Here is a 23,237-nt window from a genome sequence, read left to right as displayed (position 1 = left end):
ATCGGTTTTGCGCTTAAATAATTGCCCAAACGCATCTCAGAAATAAATAAGCATTTGCGAACAGAAAAAACATCAAATCCAATTTACGTATTAATTATGATATTATATACCGGTATATATATATTTTAAAAAATGATTGCCAAATAAATCTAAATCTGATACCCCAGCAGTGTCGCCATACACTTCTCTAAATGGCCTGTAGATGACGACATTGTAACAGCTAAAGTTAATTCAAAGCGACACATTGCACTGATAGGTGGAATTTCCTCCTCTCTTCCTGAGGGATGCTGCATCATGCACATGTTGTATATTTTATTTAGGTCATCTGGCGCGGATATTCTTGATTTTAGCCAATGACAGTAATATCATCTGAACTGAAACGACCTCTTTTCACCATACATCCGAGGTTTGTTGGTTAAATATCATTAGAGGAGGATAAATAATGTGCTGATTTGCCGGGGGTGTAGCAGCCGTGATACAGCATCTTTCTTTGCAAGTGACACATCATCATCAGCATCCATAGGGAAAGAGAGATCAGGTATGACAAGTCTTTACGAGGAAATATAATTATTTATTGCATACATTTGTAGCCTGTGTATCATTTGTGCTCGTGTAATTGCTATTTTGCTGGGTGTTTCTCTGTATGGCTTTGGATCGTGGGAAGAAGAGGCGCATTGAAAAATGACGTATCGTTAATTGCGAACAATACCCCATTTATAATTACCTATACGTGGTGTGTTAAAGGGGAAACCGCAATTTTCTCCACTCCTAATGGGTACAGTAGTTGCATCTTCTGCATCTTATGCATTGCCAATTGCCACCAACTGCGTCTGTTCCTTTGAATTGTATTGTTTTGTGTGTATTTCAATAAAGTGTTTCTTTATTTTATCCTCCACTTTTGTTCATTACCTATTTTATTCGGCTGTATTCCCTCCTGTCTGCTTAGCCCAGCAGGATTCTCAATGATGCTATTTACATCACACAACTGTACTACAAAAAATACAGTTCCAAGTGTTTCAAATCCAAATCTGGCAGTTGTGGGAGTATCAACTTGATACAATGCCTTCCTTATGGTGTCATTGTCCTTTTACTACAATTCAATATTCAGATCTTGAATTGTTACCAAATTATCTAACCCTTGCCCATGGTGATGCCTTCAAGTGAAGTATGATTATTTTGTATTGACCCTACCACAATACATTGATATGTTGATGTAGGTAGATGATGGACTTATTTATTCCATGAATTGTTATGGATTATGGATCATGTTACAGGCCAAACAGGAAGAAACTTAATGACCCAGGGCCACACCCAGTAGCAGTTCTCTAGTATTGAAGGTACATTGCATCCTGGTGTGACATTCCTTTTTTCCCAGCTCAATAGGAAACAATGGCAGACAAAAGTGACATAAAAGCCGAGCTAGAGCGCAAAAAGCAGCGCCTAGCTCAGATCAGGGAAGAGAAGAAGAGGAAGGAGGAGGAAAGGAAAAAGAAAGAGGTAAGATAGGAAAAAAGTGAGTAGACACACTGTCATGCTCATCCCTGTCTGTCCGACTTGACCTGAGCCATAGACCTCATGTTAATATCCTATTACAAAGCTAATATACTGTGTGTGTGTGTGTGTGTGTGTGTGTGTGTGTGTGTGTGTGTGTGTGTGTGTGTGTGTGTGTGTGTGTGTGTGTGTGTGTGTGTGTGTGTGTGTGTGTGTGTGTGTGTGTGTGTGTGTGGTTAGCGCATTGGACTAGTAACTGAAAGGTTGCAAAATCAAATCCCTGAGCTGACAAGGTAAAAATCTGTCATTCTGCCCCTGAACAAGGCAGTTAACCCACTGTTCCTAGGCCGTCATTGAAAATATGAATTTATTCTTAACTGCCTTGCCTAGTTAAATAAAGGTCAAATAAAAATATACACCACCTGCTCTTTCCATGACAGACTGACCAGGAGAATCCAGGTAAAAGCTATGAACCCTTATTGATGTCACTTCAATCAATGTAGATGAAGGGGAGGAGACAGGTTCAATAATGATTTTTAAGCCTTGAGACAATTATGACATGGATTGTGTATGTGTGCCATTCAGAGGGTGAATGGGTGAGACAATAGACTTAAGTGCCTGTGATAGGGGTATGGTAGTAGGTGCCAGGTGTTTGTGTCAAGAACGGCAATGCTGCTGGGTTTTTCACACTCAACAGTTTCTCGTTTGTATCAAGAATGGTCCATCACCCAAAGGACATCCAGCCAACTTGACACAAATGTGGGAAGCATCCCTGTGGAACGCTTTCGACACCTTGTAGAGTCTATGCCCTGACGAATCAAGGCTGTTCTGAGGGAAAAAAGGGTGTGTGTAACTCAATATTAGGAAGGTGTTCCTAATGTTTGGTATACTCAAGAGTATGTGTGTGTGTGTGTGTGTGTGTGTACAGACAGAGACGCAGCAGAAGGCTGAAGCTGCCCCAGTGGACTCCGACTTGGACCGGAAGCGCAGAGAGACTGAGGCCCTTCTACAGAGCATCGGCATCTCCCCAGAACCCCCACTAGGTACACAGACACACACACTGCACAACTCAAATTAGTTAGGGATGAGCTCCTCAAACAAAGCTACAGTTAGCGTTTCTGTGGGGCAGAAACCATAGAAATGAGAATGAATAGAAAGGGCATCTCCATTCAAGTCAATGATGGCATAATGGGTAGACTGGCAGCCATTTTGAGTGTACCCATGCCAGGAAGTAAAATCAAGATGTTTACCCTTCAATCTGTGCTGTGATTGGTTGAGTCAATTCAACTGAAATGACAAAAAATACATTCCATTTCATGAGCCACATTAGTTAGCATCATCATTACATTACCATGGCAATCCAGCATCAGTTGATGCAGTATAACATTCCAAAAATGATTGGAAATGTTATACTGTGGAAATGATTGCGTCACAATACCAGGCAGCCATTTCGAGTGTATCCATGACTTTACGAGTCAATTACCAGCGTTAGAGCTTCCAAGTCCGTTCTATTCATTCTTATTTCTATGGCAGAAACTGTCATCATATAAACTCAGCAAAAAAATTATTCATAATACTCCAAATAACTTCACAGATCTTCATAGTAAAGGGTTTAAACACTGTTTCCCATGCTTGTTCAATGAACCATAAACAATGAATGAACATGCACCTGTGGAACGATCATCAAGACACTAACAGCTTACAGACGGTAGGCAATTAAGGTCACAGTTATGAAAGGACACTTAGGACACTAAAGAGGCCTTTCTACTGACTCTGAAAAACACCAAAAGAAAGATGCCCAGGGTCCCTGCTCATCTGCATGAACGTGCCTTAGGCATGTTGCAAGGAGGCATGAGGACTGAAGATGTGCCAGGGCAATAAATGGCTATGTCCGTACTGTGGGGGGTTTGTAGGCCTGTTGTAAGGCAGGTCCTCACTAGACATCACCGACAACAACGTCGCCTATGGGCACAAACCCACCGTGGCTGGACCAGACAGGACTGGCAAAAAGTGCTTTTCACTGACGAGTTGCGGTTTTGTCTCACCAGGGGTGATGGTCAGATTTGCGTTTATCGTCGAAGGAATGAGCTTTACACCGAGGCCTGTACTCTGAAGCGGGATCGATTTGGAGGTGGAGGGTCCATCATGGTCTGGGGCGGTATGTCACAGCATCATCGGACTGAGCTTGTTGTCATTGCAGGCAATCTCAACGCTGTGCGTTACAGGGAAGACATCCTCCTCCCTCATGTGGTACTCATGTGGCTCATCCTGACATGACCCTCCAGCATGACAATGCCACCAGCCATACTGCTCGTTCTGTGCGTGATTTCCTTCAAGACAGGAATGTCAGTGTTCTTCCATAGCCAGGTTAGAGCCCGGATCTAAATCCCATTGAGCACGTCTGGGACCTGTTGGATCGGAGGGTGAAGGCTAAGGCCATTCCCCCCAGAAATGTCTGGGAACTTGCAGGTGCCTTGGTGGAAGAATGGGCTAACATCTCACAGCAAGAACTGGCAAATCTGTTGCAGTCCATGAGGAGGAGATGCACTGCAGTACTTAATGCAGCTGTTGGCCACGCCAGATACTGACGGTTACTTTTGATTTTGACCCACCCTTTGTTCAGGGACACATTATTCCATTTCTGTTAGTCACATGTCTGTGGAACTTGTTCAGTTTATGTCTCAGTTGTTGAATCTTGTTATGTTTATACAAATATTTACACATGTTAAGTATGCTGAAAATAAACACAGTTGACAGTGAGAGGACCTTTCTTTTTTTGCTGAGTTTATATGGTGAGCTGTAATGGAACAAACATACACTACCGTTCAAAAGTTTGGGGTCACTTAGAAATGTCCTTGTTTTTGAAAGAAAAGCACATTTTTTGTCCATTAAAATAACATCAAATTGATCAGAAATAAAGTATAGACCTTGTAAATGTTGTAAATTATTATTGTAGCTGGAAACGGCAGATTTTTTTTATGGATTATCTACATAGGCGTACAGAGGCCCATTATCAGCAACCATCACTCCTGTGTTCCAATGGCACGTTGTGTTAGCTAATCCAAGTTTATAATTTTAAAAGGCTCATTGATCATTAGAAAACCATTTTGCAAATATGTTATCACAGCTGAAATTAATTAAAGAAGCAATAAAACTGGCCTTCTTTAGAATACTTGAGAATCTGGAGCATCAGCGTTTGTGGGTTTGATTACAGGCTCAAAATGGCCAGAAACAAAGACCTTTCTTCTGAAACTTGTCCATCTATTCTTGTTCTGAGAAGTGAAGGCTATTCCATGCGGGAAATTGCCAAGAAACTGAATATCTCGTACAACGCTGTGTACAACTCCCTTCACAAACAGTGTTATGGACAGACGAACCGTAAGTTTTAGGTGTTTGGATCACAAAGAAGAACATTCGTGAGATACAGACATTTTTTAAAGATGCTGGGGAAGTGCTTGACACTATCTGTGTCCCAGACCATCACAATCATACCATCATATGTACCCACCCTAGTCACACCCTGACCTAACCAAAATATAAAGAAAACAGAGATATCTCAGGTCAGGGCGTGACAGGGGTGCTTTGGTGGTGGTAAAGTGGGAGATTTGTACAGGGTAAAAGGGATCTTGAAGGAAGGCTATCACTCCATTTCGCAATGCCATGCCATACCCTGTGGACGGCACTTAATTGGAGCCAATTTCTTCCTACAACAGGACAATGACCCAAAGCACAGCTCCAAACTATGCAATAACTATGTAGGGAAGAAGCAGTCAGCTAGTATTAGGTCTATAATGGAGTGGCCAGCACAGTCACCGGATCTCAACCCTATTGAATTGCTATGGGAGCAGCTTGACCGTACTGTAGGTAAGAGGTGCCCATCATGCCAATCCAACTTGTGGGAGGTGCTTCAGGAAGCATGGGATGAAATCTCTTCAGATTACCTCAACAAATTGACAACTAGAACGCCAAAGGTCTGCAAGGCTGTAATTGCTGCAAATGGAGGATTCTTTGATGAAAGCAAAGTTTGAAGGACACAATTATTGTTTCAATTAAAAATCATTATTTATAACCTTTGCCTTGCAAAAGTATTCATCCAGCAGAGCTGGGCTTTACGGAAGAGTGTCCAGAAAAAAAGCCATTGCTTAAATAAAAAAAAAGAAAACACCTTTGGTGTTCACCTAAAGGCATGTGTGAGACTCCCCATACATATGGAAGAAGGTACTCTGGTCAGATGAGACTAAAATTGAGCTTTTTGGCCATCAAGGAAAATGCTATGTCTGGCGCAAACCCAACACTTATCATCACCCCGAGAACACCATCCCCACAGTGAAGCATGGTGGTGGCAGCATCATGCTGTGGGGATGTTTTTCATTGGCAGGGACTTTGAAACTGGTCAGAATTGAAGGAATGATGGATGGTGCTAAATACAAGGGAATTCTTGAGGGAAACCTGTTTCAGTCTTCCAGCGATTTGAGACTGGGATGGAGTTTCACCTTCCAGCAGGACAATGACCCTAAGCATACTGGTAAAGCAACACTCAAGTGGTTTAAGGGGAAACATTTAAATGTCTTGGAATGGCCTAGTCAAAGCCCAGACCTCAATCCATTTGAGAATCTGTGGTATGACTTAAAGATTGCTTTACACTAGCGGAACCCATCCAACTTGAAGGAGCTGGAGCAGTTTTGCCTTGAAGAATGGGCAAAAATCCCAGTGGCTAGATGTGCCAAGCTTATAGTGACATACCACAAGAGACTTGCAGCTGTAATTGCTGCAAAAGGTGTCTCTACAATGTATTTGCTTTGGGGGGTGAATAGTTTTGCACGTATGCAAGTTTTCTGTTTTTTGTCTTATTTCTTGTTTGTTTCACAATAAAACATATTTTGCATCTTCAAAGTGGTAGTCATGTTGTGTAAACCAAATGATACAAACCCCTCAAAAATCAATTTTAATTCCAGGTTGTAAGGCAACAAATAGGAAAAATGCCAAGGAGGTGAATACTTTCGCAAGCCACTGTAATTCCTATTCATTTTGCAACTCATTTCATGTATGTTTTCATGGAAACAAGGACATTTCTAAGTGACCCCAAACTTTTGAACGCTAGTGTATGTTCTGTTATTTTATCTACATTATGTGTGCTTGTAGTATGTGTGCTTGCTACTGTTGCATGTAACAGGAGTGTGAATTTGCTGTTTTACTTTTACACATCTCAAATGTCAAGTGTTTTTTGTGTGTTTGTTTTTTTACACATGATCATTCCTTGTTTCTCCAATCCAAGTTTCTATTTCCTCACAATGTCTATTGCAAAATAAATTGAAATATTTTTGAATTCACATGTGAGAAAATCTTAAAATGTCATACCATTCATTTAATTTCTGTGACATTTCGCACTCAATCATGTTATGCACATTCTCTCAAATATTATTTCTAACAATTTCATAGCTTTCCCATGTTTTTGGTGTTTAATGTGTTTCCTCATCTGTGGTACTACATGTATCTTGAACCTAAATGGGTTCTTTGGCTGACCCCATAAGATAATCCTTTGAATAACCTTTTTTGGTTCCAGGTAGAACTCTTTCCACAGAGGGTTCTACATGGAACCCAAAAGGGTTCTACCTGGAACCAAGAAGGGTTCTCCTTTGGGGATAGCCGAGTAACCTTTTGGAATCCTTCTCTCTAAGAGTGTAGTATTTTATGAGCCCCACAGGAGTTTCCAAAAAACAATGATATTGAGGTGGAGTTGTTGTATGCAAATAAATGTGAACATCCACATTTTCACATTGAAATAATGGGCTTAATAACAACAGTTGAAAACATACTGTATCTCACTACCAACTTACTGTACGTTTAATAAGGTATTTGTCACTGTTCTCTAGTGGTACAATATTGTAACAACACCCTGATCGCAACATGACCTTGTGGTTGTTGTACAACAGTGGCTTTTGCAATGAAACCTTCCAATGACCAATGAAAGCCATGATTGCTTTGACTTGAATGGTAAATGAGGAATCCATTTGACTTTCTGTCCCCTTTGTGTTTTCATTTGATCATTCTTTTTTTTATCACTCATTTGCTTTCAACCATTTCACCCTGTTTTTTCTTTCGGCCACCCTCTGCCTCTGGCATTGCTTGGGTTGACCAGTCCATCCGCTGCAGCCTTTAATGTTGGATACGTGTTATTTTCATTATTTAGTCCCGAACCCCATGTCCCCATCCAAATCAGTGAGCCGACACAGCACCCCCAGTGAGACGGGAAGTCAGGACTCAGCCGATGGGGCCACAGCCGGCAGGTAGGCAGCCATTTTGTTTATATGACTGTTATTATACTTTATTATAACATATGGTTGAGTTGGAGTTACTGACCCAGAGTAAGACCAGGGCAAGAGCAACTGAAATATTGCTGAGATGATAATATGAGTATGATGCTTATCATCCAATACATCAGGGATGTTCTCTGAAATATTATCATTGACTGTTTAGATTCAGTAGTAATACATTTGTCATGAAAAGCACTATATCAAATCAATATATTATTATTACTGTAGTATTACTGTAGTATTACTATAGTATTCCTGTAGTATTCTAGTGGCCCTTTGGCTGTGTTCCCTGGCTTAAAGGAGTGCTACATGAAAAATGCATCATATGATGCATCAAGGCAAGTCTTTGCTCAACTAAAAGTGCCTTACCTTGACTGCTGACATGCACCATTTTGGGAGATTTTATTTGAACTAATGGTCAAACATTTGTTAGAGTCATATTCTTTTAATGAAATTGTGGTTGTATTTAAGTGACAAAACACTATAAGCATACAGTTTATCTATGCGTCTAGCTCTCTCACATATCTCTCTTTGTCTCTATGTATGGGATCTGCAGGTATAGGTAAGGACCAATGTCAGTGAGGGTTGTTGTTGGATGTTGTGTCTTGTAGCTGTGGGTTTTGATACACTCTGTGTACTGTCATTTTCTCATTCTATCATGACATAAGCACAACTCACACTAAACTGTGTTATGTGAATATCAATCAGACTCAGATTTGATTTACCATATCAAAACTCTCCCAACTTACTTTAGTTTTAAGGTATTTTAAGCCCAATTCCTAATTTTTTGGGAAAGATAGTTCTTCAAATGGATAACTTTTCAGAGAGCATCCTTGGTGAGCCACAAAATGTCCCGTACATGCTAGAATGCTCTGTAGATATCAACTTAATGCACATAATTCAACTCTCACTTCTCTGAAGAACATAGCCTCCAGGCTAACATAGCCTCCAGGCTAACATAGCCTCCAGGCTAACATCGCCTCCAAGCTATGCTCCCAGGCGTCATGCTGTGGCACTGCTGCAACCCATGTGTCATACATGCTTATGTGTCATCATACAGTAGCTGACGTTCATCTCATTCTCACACACCAAACCAGCACTGATGACTAAATGCGACTGTGTTATCTGTCAGATATCTGACACTGAGAAGGACCCCCAGAACCGCAATAGAGTACAATCCCCCTCAAGAATTGAACTCTATTGTCCCCATCAGGCATGATGTGTTGGTCATCGATGGTGTCCCATGTTGAGTGTGTTCATTTATGACTGTGTCCCCTCTCAGGTCAGGTTTGTCTGGCGTTAGTAAGCATCAGGCACAGGCTCAGAGCGACAGGTAAGCATTTTCTACTCAGAGCAAGGAATGCTCAAGCCCAAGTTTTTCGCCCACAGACAGGACACACAAACAGACAGACAGACACAGTGATACAGATAGACAGTGAATGTTATGGCAGGTGTTTTTCTGTCAGGAATAAAAAGCTACAAAGGGTTGTTCTTTCCCTCTTGGGTGACTGCTGCCTGACACCTGCTGTTTCCCTAAACCACTGGCTTGAAAGATTTCCACTCGCATGATTCAATAGAAGTCATTTCTCTGTGACAGATCTGACAAAACAGTCTTTTAGGGTGTCATCCCAGTTAAGACAGTCGGGTCGAGTGACGCGGTTGACGCTTTACCGCGCTCTACTAGCATTGTGCATCTGTTAAAGTGGTAATGGGCATGTTCACCATTCCTGAAAGGTACCATTGAGAAGTGGTACGCCGGTCAAAAATGCTAGCTACCCTGTCACAATTTGCACTTTGGGAGATGACTTTAGAGAAAGCTCCAGTTTGTTTATAAGCCACCCTGAATGATTGCCCCACAAACAAAAGCAAGCACCGCTGTATCACTAAGCATATACTGTATAAACAGAATATATTCTTAATACATGACATATGGATGTTCTATATGTCATAGAACTGCTTTCATACAGTATACTGAATGTGATTGTGTACATGTATTGTGACTTGTGTATACTGTATGTGAAGATGCATACATTGTGTGCTGGTTCAATGTCCTGTATTGTTGGCACAAACTGGCATATATGAAATATGTAAATACAACATATCTGTTTGTAAAGCTATATATATGAAATATGTAAATACAACATATCTGTTTGTGAAGCTATATATATGTATATATGAAATATGTAAATACAACATATCTGTTTGTAAAGATATATATATATATGTATATGTAAAATACAACATATCTGTTTGTGAAGCTATATATATGTATATATGAAATATGTAAATACAACATATCTGTTTGTAAAGCTATATATATATGTATATGAAATATGTAAATACAACATATCTGTTTGTAAAGCTATATATATGAAATATGTAAATACAATATATCTGTTTGTAAAGCTATATATATATATATATATATATATATATATATGAAATATGTAAATACAACATATCTGTTTGTGAAGCTATATAATTTGTAAGTCGCTCTGGATAAGAGCGTCTGCTAAATGACTTAAATGTAAATGTAAATGTATATGAAATATGTAAATACAACATATCTGTTTGTAAAGCTATATATATGAAATATGTAAATACAACATATCTGTTTGTAAAGCTATATATATGAAATATGTAAATACAACATATCTGGATGTCATAAGGTGAATATTTGTAAGTCGCTCTGGATAAGAGCGTCTGCTAAATATCTGACTTAAATGTAAATGTAAATGTATCTGTTTGTAAAGCTATATATATATATATATATATATATATATATATATATGAAATATGTAAATACAACATATCTGTTTGTAAAGCTATATATATATATATATGAAATATGTAAATACAACATATCTGTTTGTAAAGCTATATATATGTATATGAAATATGTAAATACAACATATCTGTTTGTAAAGCTATATATATATATGTATATGAAATATGTAAATACAACATATCTGTTTGTAAAGCTATATATATATATATATATATATATATATATATGAAATATGTAAATACAACATATCTGTTTGTGAAGCTATATATATGTATATATGAAATATGTAAATACAACATATCTGTTTGTAAAGCTATATATATGAAATATGTAAATACAACATATCTGTTTGTAAAGATATATATATATGTATATGAAATATGTAAATACAACATATCTGTTTGTAAAGCTATATATATATATATATATATGAAATATGTAAATACAACATATCTGTTTGTGAAGCTATATAATTGTGTAAGCTATCTGGATAAGAGCGTCTGCTAAATGACTTAAATGTAAATGTAAATGTATATGAAATATGTAAATACAACATATCTGTTTGTAAAGCTATATATACATATATATGTATATGAAATATGTAAATACAACATATCTGTTTGTAAAGCTATATATATATATATATATATACATATATATATATATATATGAAATATGTAAATACAACATATCTGTTTGTAAAGCTATATATATATATATTAAATATGTAAATACAACATATATGTTTGTAAAGCTATATATATATATATATATATATATATATATATGTATATGAAATATGTAAATACAACATATCTGTTTGTGAAGCTATATATACATATATATGTATATGAAATATGTAAATACAACATATCTGTTTGTAAAGCTATATATACATATATATGTATATGAAATATGTAAATACAACATATCTGTTTGTGAAGCTATATATATGAAATATGTAAATACAACATATCTGTTTGTAAAGCTATATATATATATGTATATGAAATATGTAAATACAACATATCTGTTTGTGAAGCTATATATATGAAATATGTATATACAACATATCTGTTTGTGAAGCTATATATATATATATATGTATATGAAATATGTAAATACAACATATCTGTTTGTAAAGCTATATATATATATATATATATGTATATGAAATATGTAAATACAACATATCTGTTTGTAAAGCTATATATGAAATATGTAAATACAACATATCTGTTTGTGAAGCTATATATATGAAATATGTAAATACAACATATCTGTTTGTAAAGCTATATATATGAAATATGTAAATACAACATATCTGTTTGTGAAGCTATATATATGAAATATGTAAATACAACATATCTGTTTGTAAAGCTATATATATATATATAATGTATATGAAATATGTAAATACAACATATCTGTTTGTAAAGCTATATATGAAATATGTAAATACAACATATCTGTTTGTGAAGCTATAAATATGAAATATGTAAATACTATATATAAAGCTATATATATGAAATATGTAAATACAACATATCTGTTTGTGAAGCTATATATATGAAATATGTAAATACAACATATCTGTTTGTAAAGCTATATATATATGTATATGAAATATGTAAATACAACATATCTGTTTGTGAAGCTATATATATGAAATATGTAAATACAACATATCTGTTTGTAAAGCTATATATATATGTATATGAAATATGTAAATACAACATATCTGTTTGTGAAGCTATATATATGAAATATGTAAATACAACATATCTGTTTGTAAAGCTATATATATATATATATGAAATATGTAAATACAACATATCTGTTTGTGAAGCTATATATATGAAATATGTAAATACAACATATCTGTTTGTAAAGCTATATATACGAAATATGTAAATACAACATATCTGTTTGTGAAGCTATATATATACATATATGAAATATGTAAATACAACATATCTGTTTGTAAAGCTATATATATGAAATATGTAAATACAACATATCTGTTTGTGAAGCTATATATATGAAATATGTAAATACAACATATCTGTTTGTAAAGATATATATATATATATATATATATATATGAAATATGTAAATACAACATATCTGTTTGTGAAGCTATATAATTTGTAAGTCGCTCTGGATAAGAGCGTCTGCTAAATGACTTAAATGTAAATGTAAATGTATATGAAATATGTAAATACAACATATCTGTTTGTAAAGCTATATATACATATATATGTATATGAAATATGTAAATACAACATATCTGTTTGTAAAGCTATATATATATATTAAATATTTAAATACAACATATATGTTTGTAAAGCTATATATATATATATATATGTATATGAAATATGTAAATACAACATATCTGTTTGTGAAGCTATATATACATATATATGTATATGAAATATGTAAATACAACATATCTGTTTGTAAAGCTATTATATATATTAAATATGTAAATACAACATATATGTTTGTAAAGCTATATATATATATATATATATGTATATGAAATATGTAAATACAACATATCTGTTTGTGAAGCTATATATACATATATATGTATATGAAATATGTAAATACAACATATCTGTTTGTAAAGCTATATATACATATATATATATATGAAATATGTAAATACAACATATCTGTTTGTGAAGCTATATATATGTATATATGAAATATGTAAATACAACATATCTGTTTGTAAAGCTATATATATGAAATATGTAAATACAACATATCTGTTTGTAAAGATATATATATGTATATGAAATATGTAAATACAACATATCTGTTTGTAAAGCTATATATATATATATATATATGAAATATGTAAATACAACATATCTGTTTGTGAAGCTATATAATTTGTAAGTCGCTCTGGATAAGAGCGTCTGCTAAATGACTTAAATGTAAATGTAAATGTATATGAAATATGTAAATACAACATATCTGTTTGTAAAGCTATATATACATATATATGTATATGAAATATGTAAATACAACATATCTGTTTGTAAAGCTATATATATATATATATATATATATATGAAATATGTAAATACAACATATCTGTTTGTAAAGCTATATATATATATATTAAATATGTAAATACAACATATATGTTTGTAAAGCTATATATATATATATATGTATATGAAATATGTAAATACAACATATCTGTTTGTGAAATATACATATATATGTATATGAAATATGTAAATACAACATATCTGTTTGTAAAGTTTAATATACATATATATGTATATGAAATATGTAAATACAACATATCTGTTTGTGAAGCTATATATATGAAATATGTAAATACAACATATCTGTTTGTAAAGCTATATATATATATATGTATATGAAATATGTAAATACAACATATCTGTTTGTGAAGCTATATATATGAAATATGTATATACAACATATCTGTTTGTGAAGCTATATATATATATATGTATATGAAATATGTAAATACAACATATCTGTTTGTAAAGCTATATATATATATATATGTATATGAAATATGTAAATACAACATATCTGTTTGTAAAGCTATATATGAAATATGTAAATACAACATATCTGTTTGTGAAGCTATATATATGAAATATGTAAATACAACATATCTGTTTGTAAAGCTATATATATGAAATATGTAAATACAACATATCTGTTTGTGAAGCTATATATATGAAATATGTAAATACAACATATCTGTTTGTAAAGCTATATATATATGTATATGAAATATGTAAATACAACATATCTGTTTGTGAAGCTATATATATGAAATATGTAAATACAACATATCTGTTTGTAAAGCTATATATATATGTATATGAAATATGTAAATACAACATATCTGTTTGTGAAGCTATATATATGAAATATGTAAATACAACATATCTGTTTGTAAAGCTATATATATATATATATGAAATATGTAAATACAACATATCTGTTTGTGAAGCTATATATATGAAATATGTAAATACAACATATCTGTTTGTAAAGCTATATATATGAAATATGTAAATACAACATATCTGTTTGTGAAGCTATATATATACATATATGAAATATGTAAATACAACATATCTGTTTGTAAGCTATATATATGAAATATGTAAATACAACATATCTGTTTGTGAAGCTATATATATGAAATATGTAAATACAACATATCTGTTTGTAAAGATATATATATATATATATATATATATATGAAATATGTAAATACAACATATCTGTTTGTGAAGCTATATAATTTGTAAGTCGCTCTGGATAAGAGCGTCTGCTAAATGACTTAAATGTAAATGTAAATGTATATGAAATATGTAAATACAACATATCTGTTTGTAAAGCTATATATACATATATATGTATATGAAATATGTAAATACAACATATCTGTTTGTAAAGCTATATATATATATATTAAATATTTAAATACAACATATATGTTTGTAAAGCTATATATATATATATATATATATATATGTATATGAAATATGTAAATACAACATATCTGTTTGTGAAGCTATATATACATATATATGTATATGAAATATGTAAATACAACATATCTGTTTGTAAAGCTATATATATATATATGAAATATGTAAATACAAGATATATGTTTGTAAAGATATATATATATATATATATATATATGTATATGAAATATGTAAATACAACATATCTGTTTGTGAAGCTATATATACATATATATGTATATGAAATATGTAAATACAACATATCTGTTTGTGAAGCTATATATATGAAATATGTAAATACAACATATCTGTTTGTAAAGCTATATATATATATATGTATATGAAATATGTAAATACAACATATCTGTTTGTGAAGCTATATATATGAAATATGTATATACAACATATCTGTTTGTGAAGCTATATATATATATATGTATATGAAATATGTAAATACAACATATCTGTTTGTAAAGCTATATATATATATATATATGTATATGAAATATGTAAATACAACATATCTGTTTGTAAAGCTATATATGAAATATGTAAATACAACATATCTGTTCGTGAAGCTATATATATGAAATATGTAAATACAACATATCTGTTTGTAAAGCTATATATATGAAATATGTAAATACAACATATCTGTTTGTAAAGCTATATATATATGTATATGAAATATGTAAATACAACATATCTGTTTGTGAAGCTATATATATGAAATATGTAAATACAACATATCTGTTTGTAAAGCTATATATATATGTATATGAAATATGTAAATACAACATATCTGTTTGTGAAGCTATATATATATGTATATGAAATATGTAAATACAACATATCTGTTTGTGAAGCTATATATATATATGTATATGAAATATGTAAATACAACATATCTGTTTGTGAAGCTATATATATGAAATATGTAAATACAACATATCTGTTTGTGAAGCTATATATATATATGTATATGAAATATGTAAATACAACATATCTGTTTGTGAAGCTATATATATGAAATATGTATATACAACATATCTGTTTGTGAAGCTATATATATATATATGTATATGAAATATGTAAATACAACATATCTGTTTGTAAAACTATATATATGAAATATGTATATACAACATATCTGTTTGTGAAGCTATATATATGAAATATGTAAATACAACATATCTGTTTGTAAAGCTATATATATGAAATATGTAAATACAACATATCTGTTTGTAAAGCTATATATATATATGTATATGAAATATGTAAATACAACATATCTGTTTGTGAAGCTATATATATGAAATATGTAAATACAATATATCTGTTTGTGAAGCTATATATATGAAATATGTAAATACAACATATCTGTTTGTAAAGCTATATATATATATGTATATGAAATATGTAAATACAACATATCTGTTTGTAAAGCTATATATATATATGTATATGAAATATGTAAATACAACATATCTGTTTGTGAAGCTATATATATGAAATATGTAAATACAATATATCTGTTTGTGAAGCTATATATATGAAATATGTAAATACAACATATCTGTTTGTAAAGCTATATATATGAAATATGTAAATACAACATATCTGTTTGTAAAGCTATATATATATATGTATATGAAATATGTAAATACAACATATCTGTTTGTGAAGCTATATATATGAAATATGTAAATACAATATATCTGTTTGTGAAGCTATATATATATATGTATATGAAATATGTAAATACAACATATCTGTTTGTAAAGCTATATATATATGTATATGAAATATGTAAATACAACATATCTGTTTGTGAAGCTATATATATGAAATATGTAAATACAACATATCTGTTTGTAAAGCTATATATATATGTATATGAAATATGTAAATACAACATATCTGTTTGTGAAGCTATATATATGAAATATGTAAATACAATATATCTGTTTGTGAAGCTATATATATATATGTATATGAAATATGTAAATACAACATATCTGTTTGTAAAGCTATATATATATGTATATGAAATATGTAAATACAACATATCTGTTTGTGAAGCTATATATATGAAATATGTAAATACAACATATCTGTTTGTAAAGCTATATATATATGTATATGAAATATGTAAATACAACATATCTGTTTGTGAAGCTATATATATATATGTATATGAAATATGTAAATACAACATATCTGTTTGTGAAGCTATATATATGAAATATGTAAATACAACATATCTGTTTGTGAAGCTATATATATGAAATATGTAAATACAACATATCTGTTTGTAAAGCTATATATATATATATATGAAATATGTAAATACAACATATCTGTTTGTGAAGCTATATATATGAAATATGTAAATACAACATATCTGTTTGTGAAGCTATATATATGAAATATGTAAATACAACATATCTGTTTGTGAAGCTATATATATACATATATGAAATATGTAAATACAACAGATCTGTTTGTAAAGCTATATATATGAAATATGTAAATACAACATATCTGTTTGTGAAGCTATATATATATGTATATGAAATATGTAAATACAACATATCTGTTTGTGAAGCTATATATATGAAATATGTATATACAACATATCTGTTTGTAAAACTATATATATGAAATATGTAAATACAACATATCTGTTTGTAAAGCTATATATATGAAATATGTATATACAACATATCTGTTTGTAAAACTATATATATGAAATATGTAAATACAACATATCTGTTTGTAAAGCTATATATATGAAATATGTAAATACAACATATCTGTTTGTAAAGCTATATATATATATATATATATATATATATATATATACATATATATATGAAATATGTAAATACAACATATCTGTTTGTAAAGCTATATATATGAAATATGTAAATACAACATATCTGTTTGTAAAGCTATATATATATATATATATATGAAATATGTAAATACAACATATCTGTTTGTAAAGCTATATATATATATATATATATGAAATATGTAAATACAACATATCTGTTTGTAAAGCTATATACAGTAACAGTCAGGACACACCTAGTTATTCAAGGGTTTTTCTATTTTCTATTTTTTTATTTGTACCTTTACATTGTAGAATAATAGTGAAGAAGACATCAAAACTATGAAATAACATGTAGTAACCAAAAAAGTGTTAAACAAATCCAAATATATTTTAGATTTTAGATTCTTCAAAGGAAACACCCTTTGCCTTGATGACAGCTTTGCACACTCTTGGCATTCTCTCAACCAGCTTCACTTGCATTTCTGACAGTCTTGAAGAGTTACCACGTATGCTGAGCACTTGTTGGCTGCTTTTCCTTCACTCTGCGGTCCAACTCATCCCAAACCATCTCAATTGGGTTGAGGTCGGGTGATTGTGGAGGCCAGGTCATCTGATGCCGCACTCAGCCTGGAGGTGTATTGGGTCGTTGTCCTGTTAAAAAACAAATGATAGTCCCACTAAACACAAACCAGATGGGATAGCGTATCGCTGCAGAATGCTGTGGTAGCCATGATGGTTAAGTGTGCCCTGAATTCTAAATAAATCTCAGGCAGTGTCACCAGCAAAGCACCCCCACACCATCACACCTCCTCCTCCATGCTTCATGGTGGGAACCACACATGCAGAGATCATCCTTTCACCTACTCGAGACACAGCGTATGGAACCAAAAATCTCAAATTTGGACTCATCAGATCAAAGGACAGATTTCCACTTGTCTAATGTCCATTGCTCGTGTTTCTTGGCCCAAACAAGTCTCTTCTTCTTAGTGGTCTCCTTTAGTAGTGGTTTATTTGCAGCACTTCGACCATGAAGGCCTGATTCACACAGTCTCCTCTGAACAGTTCATGTTGAGATGTGTCTGTCACTTGAACAGCAATTTCTGAGGCTGGTAACGCTAACTAACTTATCCTCTGCAGCAGAGGTAACTCTGGGTCTTAATTTCCTGTGTCGGTCCTCATGAGAGCCAGTTTCATCATAGCGCTTGATGGTTTTTGCGACTGCACTTGAAGAAACTTTCAAAGTTCTTGAAATGTTCCGTATTGACCGACCTTCATGTCTTAAAGTAATGATGGACTGTCGTTTCTCTTTGCTTATTTGAGCTGTTCTTGCCATAATATGAACTTGGTCTGTTAACAAATAGGGCTATCTTCTGTATACCACCCTTACCTTGTCACAACACAAGTGATTGGCTCAAACGCATTAAGAAGGTAAGAAATTCCACAAATTAACTTTTAACCAGGCACACCTGTTAATTGAAATGCATTCCAGGTGACTACCTCATGAAGCAGGTTGAGAGAATGCCAAGAGTGTGTAAAGCTGTAATCAAGACAAAGGGTGGCTATTTTGAAGAATCTTAAATATAAAATATATTTTGATTTGTTTAACACTTTATTGGTTACTACATGATTCCAAATGTGTTATTTCATAGTTTTGATGTTTTCACTATTATTCTACAATGTAGAAAATAGTAAAGTAAAGAACAACCCTGGAATGAGTAGGTGTGTCCAAACTTCTGACTGGTAGTGAATATGAAAGACGGAAATACATATAACATAACATATCTGCTTGTAAAGCTTCTGCACTGTTGCATTATGTTGCATTATGTTGCATTTTGCCCAACATAAGAGAGATCATTTTATATCCATTTGGATTTTGAAGAACAGATAAATCATATTTATATTATTCTATACATAGTTATTAAACCATTTTCATATTACCATGACATTTTGTACAAATATTGTACAGTGTCCCACCATAATTTCATATTCATCAAATAGATATTCTGATATTTGACCAAGAATCTATAACAGGGAGATAGATAGAATCATGTTAAAACCTAAACATTTTCCCCATTGAATTGCCCAACTGTCATGTCCCCAATAAGTGATTATGTTTGTCCTGTATGTCTCAGTGCCCTTGCATGTGTATTTCTGTCTAATGTTATTCTGTTAGACATGTGTGTGCATGCGTGTGCATGTGTGCGTGAAGGTGTGGTTAGTTTCAATTCTGTTCCAATTCAGTCAATCAAGGAATCAATTTAACTTCCAAATCAAGAATGGAAAAATCCTCATTGAAAAGAGGATTTGGAATCTCCTGATTCAACCGAATTGATTTGAACTGAAATGTACTCCAACCCAGCTCAGTATGTGTTTATCTGTGGGTTACTGCTGTGGCTCACCTAACCTGGCATGTGTTTTCCCTCCCTCTATTGCGCCCCCTGCTGCCCACCCGAGGACCCTGCAGTGGGACACTGACCCCTCTGTTCTGCAGCTGCAGGATGACTCCGAGCTAGGGTACATACCGGTTCCTCTCCTCTCCTCTATCTCCTTCCCTTTTTCCTTCTCTCTATCCGTACTCCTCTTGAGGAGGTGTGTGGTTCAATCAGAGAAGGGCTGTCTGAACACCAGGGGTGTATTCAGAGATGTGAAACAAGCAGATAGAAATACCATGAATAGAGCTGACTTGAGTCCTTACTCATGTCAAATTGGCATGGCTGTTCTATGCAATATATTTCTATCTGAATGTTCCACAACATTATTCCCTACTGAATTATAAGCCCGGATGAGGTACTGCAGACGCGAAGGACTGAATCACCATATTTAATGTCTCAGTGTTTTATGCATGAATGTACCAGTGTGTGTGTGTGTGTGTGTGTGTGTACCGGTGTGTGTGTGTGTTGGTCAGCAGTGCTGAAGTGTGTAGCATGATGTACTACAGTACTCATAGTGCTCTGTGACCCACTACTTCCTGTCTCACTCCATCCAGGCGCAGGATGCATAGACTGGGGGCGTCTAAGATCACACAGGTGGACTTCCTACCCAGAGAGGTGGTGTCGTATTGCAAAGAGACTCAGACGCCCATCACTGGCACTACCCATCTGTCTGAGGGTGAGTGTGTAAGGTGTGCATGCGTGCGTGTGTGTGTGTGTGAGTATTTTATAATCGACATAACACAGCACTATCGTTCTCTCGATTGCTCCCTCTTTACAGCATACCCTCTAAAAAAAACTATAAAAACAACACATACTCTATAGTTGAACCCTTTTCATATTTTTTATGATTACATTAAAACCATGTGAAAACAGAGAAGTCCACATTGATCTGATTGCCATTACTGTCAGATGGGCTGTAGGTCTTACTGCCTGGCTTGATCCACAGTCTGTAAACCTGTAGTGATTTGTATCCATTTGACCGACACAGCCCTTCATTTGCTGAGAGAGGGAAGGAGAAGAAAATGAGAAAGAGCAGAGAGTGAATGAAAGACAAGGAGAGAGAGAGCAGAAGGAGGCTTTTTTTTAAAGAGATGCCTGCCTGCTTGTCTTTACTCTGGCTGCCTTGAATCAGAGAGAACAGACACTGCATTGACTCCCAGCTCTAAGTAGATGCAGAGTGACTGTCTGGGGGTAATACAAGATGGCTGCCGCTGTCAGAGGAGAGGAGTATCACCTGGAATGGTGGCTGTATCTGTCTCTCTCAATGTCTCTGTCTCATCAGACTAACTTAGAACTGAGACACTACATTTGGATTCTGTTTCATCTGGATTTGGTTTGAAAGAAAATGTTTTGGAATATTTGATACATTTAATGTGAAATTGGTCAATTTAATTTAATTATACTTGTTTGATAAAGTGTTAGCCTTTTACTGCGGTGGGCTAATTCAGAGCCATACAGAGTGATTCTTGGTCCTCTTAAACAAATCTACTTTGAAACAAATTATACACCTCACACACATGGGTATGGGCTTAAAAAAAGAAGACACCTGTACCATGTCAGATATAGAGTTGAAATGTATTACATTTTGATTTTCCATCCCAATATTACACTTTATATACATCACAGAAGACTGAAATATAACAAAACCGCTTGACATAGAAACACTGGATTTTCAGCGTTTTTTTTAACATCATGTTTATTAATTATGAAAAATATTAATAATATTCCACCCATGAGGCCAAAGAGGGGGCTTTTTGTCATTGACTGCAGGAAAGGGCTACTTTGTTATAGATATAATTTTTCATCATTCTATCATTTTCATCATTAATGTGGCTAGGGATTCAGGAAATTATTGGCTTCCACATAATTCCACATTCACAACTAAAGAAGTTGGTTTAGCTAATGCTTTGTGACATGTTTCCCTTAGTGTGTTCCAGCTGCTACTCTACCATTATTATTAACATGTGCTGGGATATAATACTCAACCAAATCATTTATTTTTTAAATATATGGAGTCCACAGGAGGAGTCCAAAAAACAATATAAAATGCAGATGGTTGGAGAGAAACAGAGAGAGAAAGAAAGAAAGTGTCAGAGAGGAGTGGAGAGAGAAAGTGACAGAGCGAAGGAAAGAGGAGTGAGAGAGAAAGTGACAGAGAGAAGGAGAGAGGAGTGAGAGAGAATGTGACAGAGAGAAGGAGAGAGGAGTGAGAGAGAAAGTGACAGAGCGAAGGAGAGAGGAGTGAGAGAGAAAGTGACAGAGCGAAGGAAAGAGGAGTGAGAGAGAAAGTGACAGAGAGAAGGAAAGAGGAGTGAGAGAGAAAGTGACAGAGCGAAGGAAAGAGGAGTGAGAGAGAAAGTGACAGAGAGAAGGAAAGAGGAGTGAGAGAGAAAGTGACAGAGCGAAGGAAAGAGGAGTGAGAGAGAAAGTGACAGAGAGAAGGAGAGAGGAGTGAGAGAGAATGTGACAGAGAGAAGGAGAGAGGAGTGAGAGAGGAAGTGACAGAGCGAAGGAGAGAGGAGTGAGAGAGAAAGTGACAGAGCGAAGGAAAGAGGAGTGAGAGAGAAAGTGACAGAGCGAAGGAAAGAGGAGTGAGAGAGAAAGTGACAGAGCGAAGGAAAGAGGAGTGAGAGAGAAAGTGACAGAGAGAAGGAGAGAGGAGTGAGAGAGAATGTGACAGAGAGAAGGAGAGAGGAGTGAGAGAGAAAGTGACAGAGCGAAGGAGAGATGAGTGAGAGAGAAAGTGACAGAGAGAAGGAGATAGTGAGAGAGAGATACTGTAGAAAGAGAGAGAGAGAGAGAGAAAGAGACAGAGTAAGAGAGAAGGAGAGA

The 23,237-nt window shown here is 33.5% G+C and overlaps 1 protein-coding gene across 6 annotated transcripts in view; it reads left to right on the top strand.

Annotated features, from left to right (window-relative positions):
- Nucleotides 1-251: 251 nt before the first annotated feature.
- LOC118397640 (cytoplasmic dynein 1 intermediate chain 1) overlaps nucleotides 252-23,237 on the top strand; it is a 147,883-nt gene continuing 124,897 nt past the window's right edge. Inside the window, exons 1-7 of one of the 6 annotated variants that reach the window (XM_052469949.1) lie at nucleotides 252-538; nucleotides 1,376-1,497; nucleotides 2,420-2,534; nucleotides 7,712-7,778; nucleotides 9,088-9,138; nucleotides 20,428-20,487; nucleotides 20,960-21,081. In XM_052469949.1, the coding sequence (XP_052325909.1) occupies nucleotides 1,390-1,497; nucleotides 2,420-2,534; nucleotides 7,712-7,778; nucleotides 9,088-9,138; nucleotides 20,428-20,487; nucleotides 20,960-21,081 (523 nt within the window). In that variant the 5' untranslated portion in view covers nucleotides 252-538; nucleotides 1,376-1,389. Of the gene's footprint in view, nucleotides 539-1,375; nucleotides 1,498-2,419; nucleotides 2,535-7,630; nucleotides 7,779-9,087; nucleotides 9,139-20,427; nucleotides 20,488-20,959; nucleotides 21,082-23,237 lie in introns of all 6 variants that reach the window. The other 5 variants (XM_052469948.1, XM_052469946.1, XM_052469951.1 and 2 more) reach the window with 5 other exon arrangements.

The sequence above is a fragment of the Oncorhynchus keta genome, chromosome 19 (genome assembly GCF_023373465.1).
Source record: "Oncorhynchus keta strain PuntledgeMale-10-30-2019 chromosome 19, Oket_V2, whole genome shotgun sequence".
Taxonomy (NCBI): Eukaryota; Metazoa; Chordata; class Actinopteri; order Salmoniformes; family Salmonidae; genus Oncorhynchus; species Oncorhynchus keta.
The sequence above is the reverse complement of the archived record's forward strand: the minus strand, read 5'-3'. Positions and strand labels throughout refer to the sequence as shown.